This window comes from Cebus imitator, unplaced genomic scaffold, assembly GCF_001604975.1.
Source record: "Cebus imitator isolate Cc_AM_T3 unplaced genomic scaffold, Cebus_imitator-1.0 Scaffold36, whole genome shotgun sequence".
NCBI classification, from domain to species: Eukaryota; Metazoa; Chordata; class Mammalia; order Primates; family Cebidae; genus Cebus; species Cebus imitator.
In genome coordinates, this window is record NW_016107351.1 from 3206299 (window position 1) to 3222705 (window position 16407).

Sequence of the window (16407 nt, forward strand, 5' to 3'; positions counted from 1 at the left end):
GTGTGTGTGTGTGTATGGTGTGTGTGTCTGGTGTGTGTGTGTGTGTCTATGGTGTGTGTGTCTGGTGTGTGTGTGTGTCTGTGTCATGGTGTATGTGTGTTTCATGGTGTGTGTCATGAGGTGTGTGTGTGTCCTAGTGTGTGTGCCTCTATGTGTCATGGTATGTGTGCATCTGTGGTGTGTGTGTGTCTAGGGTGTATGTGGAATGTTATGTAACGCGTATATATGGTGTGTGTGTGTGTAGTGTGCGCTTGTGGGGTTGTGTGTGTGGTGTGTGCCTATGGTGTGTGTGGTGTGTGTGCGCCTATGGTGTGTGTGGTGTATGTGTCTATGATGTTTATGCAGTGTGCCTGTGGTGTGTGGTGTATATATCTGTGGTGTTTGTGTGGTGTGTGTCTACAGTGTGTACCTATGGTGTATGTGGTATATGTGTGTCTATGATGTATGGTGTGTATGTAGTGTGTGTGTCTATGATGTATATGTAATATGTGGTGTGTGTCTATGGTGTGTGACGTGTGTGTGGTATGTCTTTGGTGTGTGGTGTGTGTGGTGTGTATGTAGCATGTGTGTCTGGTGTGTGGTGTGTGTGGCATATGTGTGTACGATGTGTTGTGTGTAGTATGTGTGTCTGGTGTATCGTGTGTGGCATGTGTGTCTATGGTGTGTATGTAGTGTGTGTCTATTGTGTGTGTGTGTGGTGCGTGGTGTGTGTATGATGTGTGTGTAGTGTGTAGTGTGTGTGTCCATGGTGTGTTGTGTGTGGTGTGTCTATGGTGTGTGTCTATGATGTGTGTGTCTATGGTGTGTCTGGTGTGTGATGTGTGTGTAGTGTGGTGTGTGTGGTGGGTGCACACGTGTGGTGGGTGCACACACACGGCCTCTGACTCCTCTGGGGTGGGAGCAGCAGCCATGGGTTTGGGATCTCCATGGGACTGGGGGTCCGAGGGGCGCGCCCCCCTGCAGCCCTGCCTGGTGGGTCAGAGATGGGGGTGGGCCTCTGGTTGGGGCGGGGGCTGTCGGGGGCTGTGGGTTGCGCCGGGGAGGGCTGCTTGGCCCAGAGCTGCGTTTTGTCGCTGGAAGCCGCTTCCCCCTAGCTGGCTGGCGAGGGATTTGGGCCCCGCACACTCCCCGCAGGAGTTGGGTCTCACCCGCACTCCCCAAGGGCTGCGTCCTTAGCTGCTGTGTTTGTTCCTCCGTCCTGGAGGGACCTGGGAGCCCTGTCCCAGGAGCTGTTTCCTCCCCCTCCTCTGACAGCGTTGGGTTAAACTCAGATCTCTCTTCCCTGGCTGGAGGACTCGGTGGAGCTGCAGAATGAGGGCGCTGCCAAGGTGGATTTTGGAGCGTGAATGGAAATTCACACCAGGGCTGGAGACGCCAGTGAGGAGATGAGGGCAGCCTGGACACACTCGGCTGGGGCTGGGGCTGGGGCTGGGGCTGGGGCTGGGGCGGGGGGAGGGAAGCCGCAGGGGGGTCTAGGCAGGCTACCGCGGGAGCGGAGCCACCTCAACCACGCCCTGAGCCGGGAGCCTGGCGGCAGTTATTCCTCCTGGCCTGCACCCAGGTGAGAAACCTCCTGAAGGACCAGGTGGCGCTGACCATCTCTTTAAGCAGCGGCCACGCAAAGCAGAATTGAGATCTGGGGAGAAATGGCCACAGGGGTCGTGGGCCTCTGCAGGGAAGGGTCTCCGGTGAGCTTGCCGTAGGCTCATGGGAAACGGTGGCCGCACTGAGACTGCGGGGCATCAGGAGGGCATGGAGGGCATTGGCTGCCTGGGCATGGTCACGTGGTAGCCCCCGGCAGCCATCACCAGAGCCCATTGGCAGTGCCCCTGGAGGGCCGCCTGCCCATCAAGGGGAGAGGAGCTGCTTGGTCTCTGGAAGGGGCGTCCTGTGAATTTCTGAAAATGTGTTTTATTCAGCAGGGTGGAGGGGCGGCCTAGGGGAAGAAGTTAAAACCGCCCTACCTGTCCATCTCACACTAAACCTTGCCTGTGACAAGTGTTACTCTCACCAGAGCATGTTATAGTGTGAGAACGACACAGGCTTCCAGGTCACGGCCAAGGCACCTCTTTTAAAATTACCCATAAAGTTTTATATAATAAATGTCCCTGGCAAGGCACGGTGGCTCACACCTGTAATCCCAGCAGTTTGGGAGGCCGAGGTGGGCAGATCACCTGAGGTCAGGAGTTCGAGACCAGCCTGGCCGATGAGGAGAAACCCCATTTCTACCAAAAATACAAAAATTAGCCAGGCGTGATGGCGGGCACCTGCAATCCCAGCTACATGGAAGACTGAGGCAGGAAGATAGTCTGAACTTGGGAAGCGGAGGTTGCAGTGAGCCAAGATTGTGCCATTGCACTCCGGCCTAGGTGGCAGAGTGAGACTGTCTCAAAAAAACCCAAACCAAACCAAACAAACAGAAAACAGGGCTGGGTGCGGAGGCTCACACCTGTAATCCCAGCACTTTGGGAGGCCGAGGTGGGCAGATCACCTGAGGGCAGGAGTTCAAGGCCCAGCTGGCCAACATGGTGAAATCCTCTCTCTACTAAAAAAAAATACAAAAATTAGCTGGGCGTGGTGGTTCATTGAACATAGAAGAAAATATAGACCGATGTTTAAAGATCTTTAGCTTGTAAATAATTATATTAAGTATAAAAGTCATAAAGGAAATCATTAAGAAAAAGTTACCGTCAGTTTACATAAAAGTTTAAAACTTCTGTATGTCAAAATAGATAACATCAATAAAAGGCAAACAACAAGTTAGGAAAAACACATGCAACAAATACAGCAAGAGGTAATGATCTTTGCTATGTAAAGAGTTCTTATGTATCAATGAAAATTCCATCTCAACTTAATCTCTGTGTTAAAAATATTAAGAATTCCACCACCCCAGCAGAAAAATTGACAAAGCACGCTGACAGATAATTCACAGGTGAACACAAGTGTCTAATTAAAGTATAGGATCATCTGTCGCCCAGGGTCTGGTACGGTAGTGCAAGTCCTGCTCAGTGCATCCTCCTGGGCTCAAGGGACCCGCCTCAGCCTCCCAAGTAGCTGGGACTACAGGCACACACCACCACACCCAGCTAACTTTTAAATTTTTTTAGAGGTGGGATCTCATTATGTTGCCCAGGCTGGTTTTGAATTCCTAGGCTTGAGCAACCCTCCCACCTTGGCCTCCCAAATTGTTGGAATGACAGGTGGGAACCGCTGTGCCCGGCCAGAACACCATGTTTCAATTGCGAACCTGGTGAAGATTTAAATCCCTGGTAACACGCTTACATTTTGGAGAACCCACTGGGCAATAGGTGTTGGGGTCCAGTTTATCCTGCTGGGGAAACAGTGACCCTGGAAATAATGAGGATGCAGATGAAGATTTATGTATTAAAACGTGGAGTTGATTATTTAAGTAGCCACTGGTTGGGAGCCGAATGCCTAGCCATGGCGGCTGCTTCTGTGAAGATGGAGGACTGGCATTTGTAATTTTTATTTTTATTTTTATTTATTTATGTATTTTGAGATGGAGTCTTGCTCTGTCCCCCCAGCTGGAGTGCAGTGGCGAAATCTAGGCTTGCTGAGGCCTCTACCTCCCAGGCTCAAGCAGTTCTCCCTGCCTCAGCCTCCCGAGTAGCTGGGACTATAGGCACTCACCCCTATGCCCGACTAATTTTTGTTATGTTAGTAGAGACGGGGTTTCACCGTGTTGGCTGGGCTGGTCTCGAACTCCTGACCTCAGATGATCCGCCGGCCTCGGCCTCCCAAAATGCTGGGATGACGGGCATGAGCCACCGCACCTGGCCTTATAATTTTTGAATGTGTTAATAATGTGGTGTAATTGTTTGCTAGGACTGTCCTAACAAAGTGGCAGGGACCGGGTGGCTTGAACAATAGAACTTTTCTCTCTGACAGCTCTGGAGGCAGGAAGTCCAAGACGAAGGTGTTGGCAGGCCCCTTCCCTCAGAGGCTGTGCGGGAGGGGCTGCTCCAGGCCTGCCCCTTGCCGGTAGGTGCGGTCTTGGTATTCACACAGCGCTCTCCTTGTATACGGGCACCTGTCCGCTAACTTACTCTTTTTATAAGGACACTGGTCATATGGACCTCAGGGTAACTTGATCACCTCGCTAAAGACACTGTCTTCTAAAACAGTTTCATTCTTGGGTTCTGGGGTCTCAGACTTCAACACAGGGATTTTAGGGGATGTACCTCAACCCTGAAATTTGTTATATCATAAATATATTTCACCTGGGAAAGTATATTGATGATCCAGCTGAAAGCAAGGTATGATAGAATTCCAAGGAGTGGGTTTTTAGATTCATTCATTCATTACAGGGCACAGAAGATAGAAAATACACAAATATCTTAGGGTCATGTAGTTTAAGGGACTCATAGTCTTCCTTTTTCTTCTCTGAGTGTGTTTCACAACTAAAAAAAAGCCTAAAAAAATATGTCAAGGATTCTTCATTTCTAATTTGGTGGTGACCAGAGTTTGGAAACTAGGTCAAATTTCAGTGAAATAGCCTTGAAAAGAGCAGATACCTTTTATTTTATTATTTATTCATTTAGTTTTTTGAGACGGAGTCTCGCTCTGTTGCCCAGGCTGGAGTGCAGTGGTGCAATCTCGGCTCACTGCAACCTATGCCTCCCGGGTTCAAGTGATTCCCTTGCCTCAGCCTCCTGAGTAGCTGGGACTATAGGCGCCCACCGCCACGCCTAGCTAATTTTTTGTATTTTAGTAGAGACAGGTTCACTGTGTTGCCCAGGGTGGTCTCCAATTCCTGGGCTCAGGCAATTGGCCCACCTCGGCCTCCCAAGGTGCAGGGATTATAGGCGTGAGCCACCGCACCCGGCCGCAGATACATTTAAAAAATAAATGGAATTGTTTTTAGAGAGCAAATAGTCCTATCTAATGTTTGACAGACATTCTCCATGTCTCCAAAAAGAGCCCAGACTCTCCAGAACAATCTGGGAGGGGCGGGGTATTGTCCTGGTGCTCTCAGGTGGCAGGTGAGGGAGGAGCCGGAATTCTGCACGCTGGGGACAGAGGTCTCCCACTCCAGGTGTCCTGCTCACTAGATGACCCTGGGTACTCAGAATCTGTTGTCTCATCTGCAAAACTACCCTCTTGGGATGCACCTCCCAGAGCCACAGTGAGATTCCATATCTCATGGGATGGGAGAAAATGCTGTATTTCGAACACTTGTATTTTGGAATCTCTTTTAAAACTTCCAGCACATTTTTTTGATTATCCTCAGTGCTGGGAAAACATTTTCACTTAAATAGGGTTTTGATCTGGAGAAGCAGCTGAGAGCTGTGTGTAGGCAGCTCTGGTGACTGGGGCAGTCACACTGAATAATGTTGAGTGAAACACAGAAGGAGGCTCTAGCCCTGCTGTGGCCTCATCCGCTGTGGACACCACGGCCATGCAGGCCACGGTACATCCAAAATGTGGCTGGGCAGAACTTTGATGTGCCTAAGTACGAAATGCACAGCAGACTTTGAAGACTTTAAGGATGTAAAATAGTTTGGGCGCAATGGCTCACGCCTGTAATACCAACACTTTGGAAGGCTGAGGCAGGAGGATCACCTGAGGCCGGAAGTTCAAGACCAGTCTGTGCAACAAAGTGAGACCTCATCTCTACCAAAAATAAAAAAACTATTGGGTCATGGCGGCATGCGTCTGTAGTCCAAGCTGAAATAATATTTTGGATATACTGTGCTGAAAATTACTTAATTTCACTTGGTTTTTTTTTTTTTTTAACTTTTAAAATGTGGCTACCAGAAAATTTAAAATTGTATATGTGGCTCCGGTAATGTTTTTTGTGGACGTGGCTGGCCTAGAGAAAGGGGAGTAATTTTCTTGCATGGCTTATTAATTGACCTTGCAATTCTTAAAGAATTGTTAAATTCTAAAAATATTCTGGACAACATTAGAATAGCACATAGCTTTTGCAGGTGATTGTTGAGAAGGACAGTACAGTTTTTGATTTGTAGTTTGCAGTGTGACTTTTTTTAAAGTCTCATCACTTGGTTGTCATATGTCACTTTGTGGCATGAAGTGTTTAGGCCAGGAGTGGCCAGAAGGCTTCCTGGAGAGGCTGATCCGGAGCTGGTTTGGATAGGCAGAGGAGAGTACCCCGGATTTGGTCAGGTGTTCTGTGCTGGGCACTGCCGTCGGCAACGCTCAGACCAAAGCCAGCTTTCCACCTGTCTGTACAGCCTGTGAGCTAAGGATGGTTTTTACATTTTTTAAGGGGGTTAAAAAAGTGGAAAGAATTTTTTTTAGGACACGTGAAAAATGATCTAGACTATCAGCCTCCGTGTCTGTCAGTGAAGCTTGGCTGTTCCAGTGAAACGGGTCACTTACTGTCTGTGGCTGCTCCTGCACCCTAAGGGCAGAGCTGAGTGGTGGCCATGGAGACTGTCAGGCCCCGGGGGTGGGGGTGTCCAAAGCATTTACTCTCTGGCCTTTGCAGAACAAGTTGCTGACCCCTGCACCAAAGGTTGACTTTCTTCTGCAGCCTTCACTGGGCATTTGTGGGGGTGTAAGAAGAGGTGGCTGGGGAGAGCCGAGTGGATGAGGGCCCTGGACACGGTGGAGCTCAGGCAGAGGGCGTCCACGGCTCACGGCTGAGGAGGTGAGGCTCTGTCCTCAGCCCCAGGACTGGTGATGTTCAGAAGTGACGCTGACATCGGGATCTCCGAGCTGGGGAATGGGAATGAAAGGCACAGGAATGGGAAGGCCACTCCTGGGCTGGCTGGAACATCTTCCAGTATTGTTCTTGGAAAGTCGGCAGCCAGGGAGACAATTGGAAATACGCACACGGGGCTGGGGGAGGCTGAAGCACCCAGGGGGTCCGAGGAGGGGGACCCAGAGAGGCAGAGACGGCTGCGCCGCCTGGTCCTGGGACGGTGGCTGTCACCACTGAGATTTGTCCCTGTGTCCTGCCAGAGTGGGAGCCAGCTCTGCTGAGCCAGCGGTCCCCCTCCCCACTCACCCACCCTCCGTGTGATCCGGAGCCCCGCCGAGTGCTGCAGGTGAAAAGAATTTGATTTAGGGGCCTCCCTCAACCAGCTCTGGATCTTTGGAGCCAAAGTGTAAAAAACACAGAAAGTTCAAAGAACAAGATAATATACCCAGAGACCCTCCACCAATGGATAATTTTTAACTTTTTATTGTGGTGAAATACATATAACATAAAACTGACCACTTGGACCATTTTTAAGTGTCAGGTTCAGCCGCGTTGATGTGGAGAGCCGCCGCCGCTGTCCTCCAGGATGCTTTCATCCTCCCAAGCTGAAGCCTCGTCCCCTTAAATGCCACCTCCCTAGCCCCCTCCTCCCCTGGCCCCCGTCGTTCGCCTCCTGTCTCTAGGAGCCTGACTGCTCTAGCGCCTCACGCAGGTGGGATCCTGCAGTACTTGCCTTTTTATTTTTGGTTGGAGTGCAGTGGTGCGATCTCGGCTCACTGCAACCTCCGCCTCCCGGTTCCCGGCTCCCGGTTCAAGCAATTCTCCTGCCTCAGCCTCCCGACTAGCTGGGACTACAGGCACCCGCCACCACGCCCAGCTGATTTTTGTATTTTTAGTAGAGACGGGGTTTCACCATATTGGCCAGGCTGGTCTTGAACTCCTGACCTCATGATCTGCCCACCTCAGCCTCCCAAAGTACTGGGATTACAGGCGGGAGCCCCTGCGCCTGGCCGAGCACTCGCCTCTTGTGACCGGTGTGTTTCACTCGGTGCGGTGTTTTCGGGGCTCATCCGTGCCGTAGCAGGTATCAGAGTTTTCTTTCTTTTCAAGGCCGAATAATATTCCACTGGACCACATTTGCTTTATTCACTCCCAGTTGCTAATTCCCATGTTGGCTTCAAGTCTTTTTTCCCTTCAAAGAGATGAAGGTGAAGCCCCTCTGAAACTGTTCTCTCTCAGCCCCCCAACCTCTGCAGACTTTTGTGAAGCCGGCCTGCATGCAGCCCAGCCGTGGTCGGAGTCCTGGACATCCGCCGTCAGTGACCAGGATGCAGCATGGCTCTGTGCCTGCCTTTTTGGTGACGGAGTCCCGCTCTGCCGCCCAGGCTGGAGTGCAGTGACGCAGTCCCAGCTCACTGCAACTTCCACCTCCCGGGTTCAAGCGCTTCTCCTGTCTCCGCATCCCAAGTAGCCGGAATTACAGGCACCCGCCACCACGCCTGGCTAATGTTTTTGTATTTTCAGTAGAGGCGGGGTTTCGCCATGTTGGCCAGGCTGGTCTCAAACTCCTGACCTCAGGTGATCCATCCACCTTGGCTTCCCAGCGTGTTCGGATTATAGGCTTGAGCCCCTGTGCCCGGCTGTGCCTGCCTCTTCATCGACATGGTCGTTCCCCGGCGTGGCTTGGTGTGTGTTCGTGAGCTCCATGTGTGTACAGACGTCTCGTTGGTTCTCATCGGCCGTTTAGACGTTTGGTGGTTTCTGGCCATTTAGACGTTTGGTTGGTAGAAACTGGCTGTAAAGCGTTGGAGGAGGTGTCTCCTTGGGTTTCCCCAGGCAGAGCCACCAAGTGTTTTAGGTCGCAGTGCACAGTATATACACATGTTATACGCCCCAAGCTGTCTCACCCACACAGGTGTGTCCTCACGGAGCAGACACCCCCTGACCCAGTGCTGAGCCTGGCCACGGCCAGTGTTTGAGGCCATTTTCTATTTTTTTCTTCTTTTTTTCCTCTTACGCTGGTGTTGACCCACTAACTTGATTTCAGGATCTACAATAGGGCTGCAAATTGCAGTTTGAAGAACCCCACTCAGGTAGTTCCTAAAGGTGGAATTTCGGGGGGGTCGGGGCTTCTCAGTGATGCTGGGTCCTGCCAGGTCTGTCTTGCCTTGGAAGAGACAGGGCTGGTGAGAGCTCCCCTTTCCCTCATCCTCTCCAACATGAAGTATTTTTAGACTTAAAATTGCTTTTTTCTGTCTGTTGGGTGTTGGTTTTTTATTTGAAACTGAGAATCTTGCCAGGCGTGGTGGCTCACGCCTGTAATCCCAGCACTTTGGGAGGCTGAGGCAGGTGGATCACCTGAGATCAGGCGTTTGAGACCAGCCTGACAAATATAGTGAAATCTTGTCTCTACTAAAAAAAAAAAAATACAAAAATTAGCTGGGCGTGGTGGTGCACACCGGTAATCCCAGCTATTTGGGAGGCTGAGACAGGAGAATGTCTTGAACCCGGGAGGCAGAGGTTGCAGTGAGCTGAGGTCGCACCACTGCACTCCAGCCTGGGTGACAGAGTGAGACTTGGTCTGAAAAAGCAAAAAAAGAAACTGAGAATGTCTTTACATGTTTATCAGAGCTCTGGCCTTCCTCTTGTGCGGAGCACCCATTTTTTCTGTTGAGATGTTGCTCCTTTTCACCACGGATTTGTAGGAGTTCTTTATATATTCTGGATACTAATCCTTTTGTTTATAAAATTTCCTTCTTTCTTTTTCTTGAAACAGAGTCTCACTCTGTCGGCCAGGCTAGAGTGCAGGGGTATGATCTCAGCTCACTACAACCTCCACTTCTCAGGTTCAAGTGATTTTCCTGCATCAGCTTCCCAAGTAGCTGGGACGATAGGTGTCCACCACCACACCTTGCTAATTTTTGTATTTTTGGTAGAGATGGTGTTTCACCATGTTGGCCAGGCTGGTCTCGATCGCCCTACCTCAAGTGATCTGCCTGCCTTGGCCCCCCAAAGTGCTAGGATTACAGGCATGAGCTACCGCGCCCAGCCTATTTATTTCTTTTTAATGCATTGGAAGGGCTCGTTTGTGCTGACACAGGAGGGAAGCTCAGAAAAGAGAATGCCTGGAGGTTTTTATGAAATGGCTGAGGTGGGAACAGGGTTCCCGTAGCTTAGTGGCTCGGCTTGGGAGGGATTTGCCCCCCAGGGCACATTTGGCAAAGCCTGGAGATGTTCTGGCTGTCATCCTGGGAAGGGAGGTGCTGGTGGCATCCAAGGGTTGAGCCCCTGCGACGCACAGGTGGCCTAGCCGAGGTGGGGAACGTGGCCTGCCCTGTACGGAGCCGCGCACCAGCAGGAAGCGCTCCTGTGGTTAACCACCACCCACCGGGTGCCGAGGTTAGGCGGGATGCAAGTCCATGCCCTTGACCATCTCCCCTCTCTTCCTCCCCAGGCAGGTCTTGACGAGCCCTGCCTGGGCCGAAGCGTGCGGAGGATGGAAACACTTGCCCGGCAATGTCTCTGGGCCGCCTCCTTCGCCGGGCCTCCTCCAAAGCCTCGGACCTCCTGACCCTCACCCTGGCTGGCAGCGGCAGTGGGTCCCCCTCCGTCCTGGATGGCGAGATCATCTACTCCAAGAACAATGTCTGCGTGCACCCCCCGGAGGGGCTGCAGGGGCTGGGGGAGCACCACCCAGGTGAGCTGGGCCGGCAGGCTCCAGGGTTGCGCAGCCCCGGTTATTTTCCAAGGCCCTGGGCCACCCATGGGAGAAAGACAAGTGCATTTGGTTCCTTTGCCAAAATGTGTAACTAGCTGCAGCAGTCCTCACAGGAGCAGGCTCTGGGGTGTTAGGTCCGGCTCACGGCAGGCTGGGTGAGTCCCTCAGCCCCGCCGCTTTCAGAGGGAGGGACAAAAAGATGGTTAGTGATCCCTGAGGCCTGCCTGGCCCCTTGTCGTTCATGTGAATGACTTGCAACAACAAATAAATGTATTGGCCAGGCGTTGGTGGCTCACACTTATAATCCCAGCACTTTGGGAGGCTGAGGCGGGTGGATCACGAGGTCAGGAGTTCTAGACCAGCCTGGCCAACATGGCAAAACTCTGTCTCTACTAAAAATACAAAAAATTAGCCAGGCGTAGTGGCATGCGCCTGTGATCCCAGCTATTTGGGAGGCTGAGGCAGGAGAATCCCTTGAACCCAGAAGGCAAAGTTTGCAGTGAGACAAGACCAAGTCATTGCACTCCAACCTGGGCGACAAGGTGGAACTCCGTCTTCAAAAAAAAAAAAGCAACAAAAACCAAATTAGTGCATTGCTTTGTTCATCTGTTGCTTTATTTAATTTGCACAACAACCTCATGGGAGTGACCAGGGCCCCAGCAGGCCTCTTAGATGGGCAGGGACACAGGTGTGGAGAGGCCGAGCGGCTCTTGGCCGAACAGTGCCATCTGCGAAGGACGTGAGGCTGCAGGGCCGTCTCTGGACTCTCTCTTCTCATTTCTTCCTGTCACCGCCCCCTTCCCGGCTGCCAAAAGGATGTTTCAGGGCCCCCGTATCCTGTGGCCTGCACTGGCACGCCCTGACATTTGCTTGGCCCGGGCAAGAATACAGACAGCAGCCCCAGATAAGATGGCAGAATATTAGCATGATCGTCTAGGCACGGTGGTTCGCGCCTGTAATCCCAGCACTTCAGGAGGCCGAGGCGGGAGGATTGCTTGAGCTCAGGAGTTCGAGACCAGCCTGGGTAACAGAGCTAGACTTCGTCTCTATTTAAAATAAACGTTCGGCCGAGTGTGGTGGCTCACGCCTGTAACCCCAGCACTCTGTGAGGCTGAGGCGGGCAGATCACAAGGTCAAGAGATGGAGACCATCTTGGCCAATAAGGTGAAACCGCTCTCTACTAAAAAGCAAAAAATCAGTCAGTGTGGTGGCGTGCAGCTGTAGTTGCATCTACTCGGGAGGCTGAGGTGGGAGGATCGATTGAGCCTGGAAGGTGGAGGCTGCAGTGAGCTGAGATCGTGCGACTGCACTCCAGCTTGAGAGACAGGGTGAGACTGTCTTGAAAACAAAAACACAAAAACCAAAAAGGTGAACGGCAGGCCGCGCTCGGGAACCAGTGCCCCTGGACCTGCCGGAGCGTGTGTTCTTGGCGCGCTGAGCTAGGATTCATTTCGAGCTCTGCTGTTTCACTTTAGCGCGTTTGCTCGGGGCCAGGCTGTACCTGAAGCCCGACTGGCGCTTGACTAAAGGGTGGTGGCCTCTAGGAGCCGCTGCCAGAGGCACCATAAGGGCCTGATCCACAGCGCCCCGGCCTCTAACGCCGTCCCCCTGGCTCCTCACAGGTTACCTGTGCTTGTATATGGAGAAGGATGAGATGCTGGGAGCCACCCTCATCCTGGCGTGGGTCCCCAACTCTCGCATCCAGAGGCAGGACGAGGAGGCCCTGCGTTACATCACGCCGGAGAGCTCCCCGGTTCGCAAGGCACCCCGCCCTCGGGGCCGGCGTGCCCGGAGCTCGGGGGCCTCCCACCAGCCCTCCCCCACGGAGCTGCGGCCCACCCTGACCCCCAAAGATGAGGACATCCTGGTGGTGGCCCAGAGCGTTCCGGACGGTGTGCTGGCCAGCCCTGCGCCGGAGGACGAGGAGAAGCTGGCCCAGGGCTCGGGGGTGGACAGTGCCCGGCCGGCCTCACAGCCTGCCCGTAGCCCCTCCGGGATCTTGTCGACAGTCAGTTTGCAGGATGGCACCGAGGAGGGGCGGGAGCTGCGGCCCGAGGCCGGGGAGGAGGACGGCTCCCTGGAGCTGTCCACGGAGGGCGTGAGCAGGGACAGCTCCTTCGACTCGGACTCAGACGCCTTCTCCTCACCCTTCTGCCTCTCACCCATCAGCGCGGCGCTGGCCGAGAACCGTGGCTCCATGTTTCTGGAAAGCGACAGCAGGTGAGTTCCTGGCTCTGGGCAGGGGCTCTCGGGAGGCCCCCAAGGCCTGACCGGGAAGGGAAGCAGTCTCCTGTGTCACCTGCGGTGCGGGGTAAGCGCTGGAGGCATCTGCCCCACCCACCTGTGGCTGCGGCTGCGGCAGGAGCCCCGGGGGCTCTGAAGGGTGTGCTGAGGGCTTTCCACATTCTCCTCCCTCCTTGCTTTCGGCAGCCTCACCTGGGACCAAACAGGCCCTGCCAGGTCTGACGGGTCCATGACCGAGGCCAAGTCCCCTGGAGTCCTGGTCCCTCTGTTCCCATCGCCAGGAGGGCAGGAGATTCTCAGTCCCCAAGTGAGTGGCCGAGAGGCCCGGTGGCATCATGAGGCTCACGTACAGGGCTGGCCCACCCCAGATATGCTGCTTTGCTTGGTCCTAGCCTCCTGCTCCACCCTGCAGACCACCGGGCTTGTGACCTGCCCCCGGAGGTCCCTGGAGGCGTCAGCCTCCCTCTGTCTTGTAGCTGTAGAGGACAGAACGTAGCCCCGGACAGTGTTGACCACGGTCACCGGACTTGGCTGCCGCTGTGCACCCGGGGAGTCCAGCCAGAGCACCTGGACCCCTTGGTGGCCACCCTAGCGGGAGCTGGAATCCAACCCATGCCCTGTGGTGGGATCCCTGGGCCTTGGAGCCCAAAGAGACTTTCCTGAGTGGGGAGGGTTGCGTATTGCCATGAGGGTCCTCCTGGCCTTGTGGTGGGCTCCAGTGTGGTCGCCTAGGCCTGGAGCCCCCGGAGCCAGCACAGAGGGCCCGTGTCCGACTCGCACAGCCCCTTCCTATGCCCTGGCTGTGGTCCTTACGCTCATTAGATTTCTATGCAAATAATGGTGCTGACCACAGACAATCAGAGCTGACGTCAGCCAGCAAGCAGGTCAGTAACTACTGAGCTCGTGGTGTGAGCCGGGCGCGTGCTGGATGTGGGCGACCCGGGCCTCGCCTGGGCGCTGGACGCCATGGGCTGTGGATGGTGCATGTGTGTGCTCTCCACAACCCCACGCCCCACGAGGCGGGCCCTCATATCATCCCTGGTATGGAAGGGGAAAGGGAGGCTTGGAGAAGGTCAGTGACTTCTGGCCAGGCTGGGATTTGAACCCAACTGGGTCTGCGCCTGGCCTGCAGCATGAAAGGTCACCCCAGGCCGATGTAGCCCGGCACCAGCGGAGCATGATGCAGGGACACAAGCTTTGCGGCCTCAGCAGGGGTGACGGTGGGGCGAGCTTTCCCTGATTACATCCCTCCAGTAAGATGTAGTCCTTTCGAGCCCCAGGGTGAACCGGTAACTCTTCTCTCAATTATCTGAGAGTGCAGATAAAAGGAAGCCATGAGCTGTAAGGACTCCAGGTCCCAGGAGGCTCACTGAGCTGGGTGGCGTCCGGGGCTGGGGAACCTGGCTGCCTGGGTTCTGGTCCTAACCTGGGTCCCACCGTCCGGGCTCGGTCAGAGCTCCCCCTGGTGGTGCCAAGCTGACGGTGCAACAGAACCTGTGGGGGTCCCCAGGGCCCAGCTGAAGGGGACGGCCCAGCTGTGTCCCAGAGAGGTGGTGGGCTTGAGGCTGAGGACTCAGTGGCAGAACCCCAGCCAGAACCTGGCCGGTCAGCTCTGTCCAGCAGCCCCTTTCGTGGGGAGCTCAGGCGTAGGAGCTAGGGACTTGAGTGCCGGTTGAGTCCTGGTACCACTGGTCAGTGTGAAGCTGGGAAAGTCCTTAGTCTTCTTGGAGCCTCGGTTTCCCCGTTTGTAAGATGAGGCTGGTGATAGCTGCTCTCTGGGGGTATTGTGAGAATGCACCCCATTCCCCTCTCCTCACCCTCCGCCTTGGTGGTTCTCCAACCTGGCTGCATGTGTTGGGGAGTTCTGGGGCGAGCCTTTGTACAACGCTGAAGCCCAGGTACCTCCAGGCTCTTCTAGAGCAGTGATTCTCACCGATTCTGTCCCCAGGGTGTGTGGCAATGCCAGGAGACACTTTTTGTCGCAACCGAGGGTGGGAGTGAATTGGCATCAGTGAACAGTGGTCGGGGTGCTGTGCACTCACTCTGGAAGCCAAGCTGCCCCTCTGACTGGGACCCACCGGGGGCCGCCCATCATTTTCAGGATGAAGTGCCATGTCCTTAGCGCAGGGTCCAAGGCCCGTCACCATCTGGCCCCTGCTGAGCGATGGTGCTCCCTCTTCCTCCCCCGACCGTGCACACCTTCAAGTTCACGGTCCCCTCCGTCTCTGGATCTCCTGGGCTCTCTCAGCCACATGCATTTGGTCAGGGATCCCCTCTGTCCGGGCCTCCTCCTCCCCATCTCTCCTAATTGACCAGCTTGTGTGAGTGAGACTCGGCTCTAGCCGATGGGGCACCTTCATGCCAGCTTTTGGGGGAGGCTTCACCATTCCCCTGACCCCGAGCCAAGGAGGGCGCTCCCCATGGCCCCCTTCTCTGCTCTGCTGCTTGAGTCCCCACAGAGAATACACCCCGTCTGCCTGTCCATCCCCAGCTGATGGGAGGCAGATGGTGGTGAAGGACTAACTTCTGGAGCCTGACAGATCTGTTTCTAGTCCTGGCGTCACCCCGAGTTGTGTGTGATTTTGCGGCCGTTACCTCCCACGTCCAAAACGCAGATGCCTCAAGGGTCTGAATTGCGGCCAAGAGCCTTCTTGTAGGGTGGAGCCTGTGTGAAGGTTGAGCACCAGCCTGGGGTATGCGGTCAGCGAGCCTGGCCTGGGACCCGTCCCGTCCCCACCTGGAGGCCGTGCTGGGGGGTGCTGCTCCTGACGAAGGCTCAGAAAATGCCTCTTGGCCGCGGCTCGACCCTCAGGCCCCTGTTAGCCGGCTCCAGGGGAGGCTTGATGAGCATGGTGAGGTGCAGCTTTGTGCTGGGATGAGGTGGACATGGACGGGACTCTCACCCCTGCCCCGGAAGTGTGTGCTTCAGTCTTGAGGCTGGAGTGAAAACAGCCTGTCTCCAAGACAGACTGCGGGGAGCTTGCTTTTTATTTTTAAAAAGTAGACATGGAGGCCGGTTGCTGTAACTCACACCTGTAATCCTAGCACTTTGGGAGGCCAAGGTGGGTGGAACACTTGAGACTAGGAGTTCAAGACCAGCTGGGAAAAATGGCAAAACCTTGTCTCTATAAAAAATACGAAACAATTAGCTGGGCATAGTGGTGCGAGCCTATGATCCCAGCTACTCGGGAGGGAGGCTGAGACAGGAGGATCGCTTGAGCCTGGGAGGTGGAGGCTGCAGTGAGCTGTGATCACACCACTGCACTCCATCCTGGGTAGCAGAGACATACCCTGTCTGAAAAAAAAAAAAGGAAAAAAGAAAAGCAGACATGGATTCTGGAAGGGGCTGGGCAGGCTCTGCACTTCCCCGGCCCTTCCTTGCTCCTCTGCGCTTCCTGGTCCCCACAGCGTGGTAGACCCTGGAAGCAGACGTGGTGCTCCTCGCTCCCTCCGCATCCTCTGGCACCTTCATGTGAAGGGACTGGAAATCCTTGGCTAAGACGGTTAATTGTCCTGGACGCTGTAGAGCAGGCGACCCCAGCCCGGCTGCCTGTGAGAATGCCCCGGGCAGCTTTAAAAATCCTGATGCCCAGGCTGCACCCAGACCAATTAAACCAGGACTGCTGGGTGCTGCCCAGGCATGGGACTTTTTTGAACTCCCTGGGGGTTTGTGAAGTCCAGGCAGCATTGAGAACCCCTGCTGTGAAGGGGCGCAGAGAGAGAGAGAGAGAGAGAGAGAGAGAGAGAGAGAGAGAGG

The 16407-nt window shown here is 54.4% G+C and overlaps 1 protein-coding gene across 5 annotated transcripts in view; it reads left to right on the forward strand.

Moving 5' to 3' along the window:
- The window catches only part of TBC1D16 (TBC1 domain family member 16), a 93650-nt gene that overhangs the window by 11030 nt on the left and 66213 nt on the right, over positions 1–16407 (forward strand). For 4 of the 5 annotated variants that reach the window (XM_017524950.1, XM_017524954.1, XM_017524953.2 and 1 more), the window contains exons 2-3: positions 10143–10385; positions 12029–12626. In XM_017524950.1, the coding sequence (XP_017380439.1) occupies positions 10205–10385; positions 12029–12626 (779 nt within the window). In that variant the 5' untranslated portion in view covers positions 10143–10204. The remainder of the gene's footprint in view (positions 1–10142; positions 10386–12028; positions 12627–16407) is intronic. The other variant, XM_017524951.1, reaches the window with a different exon arrangement.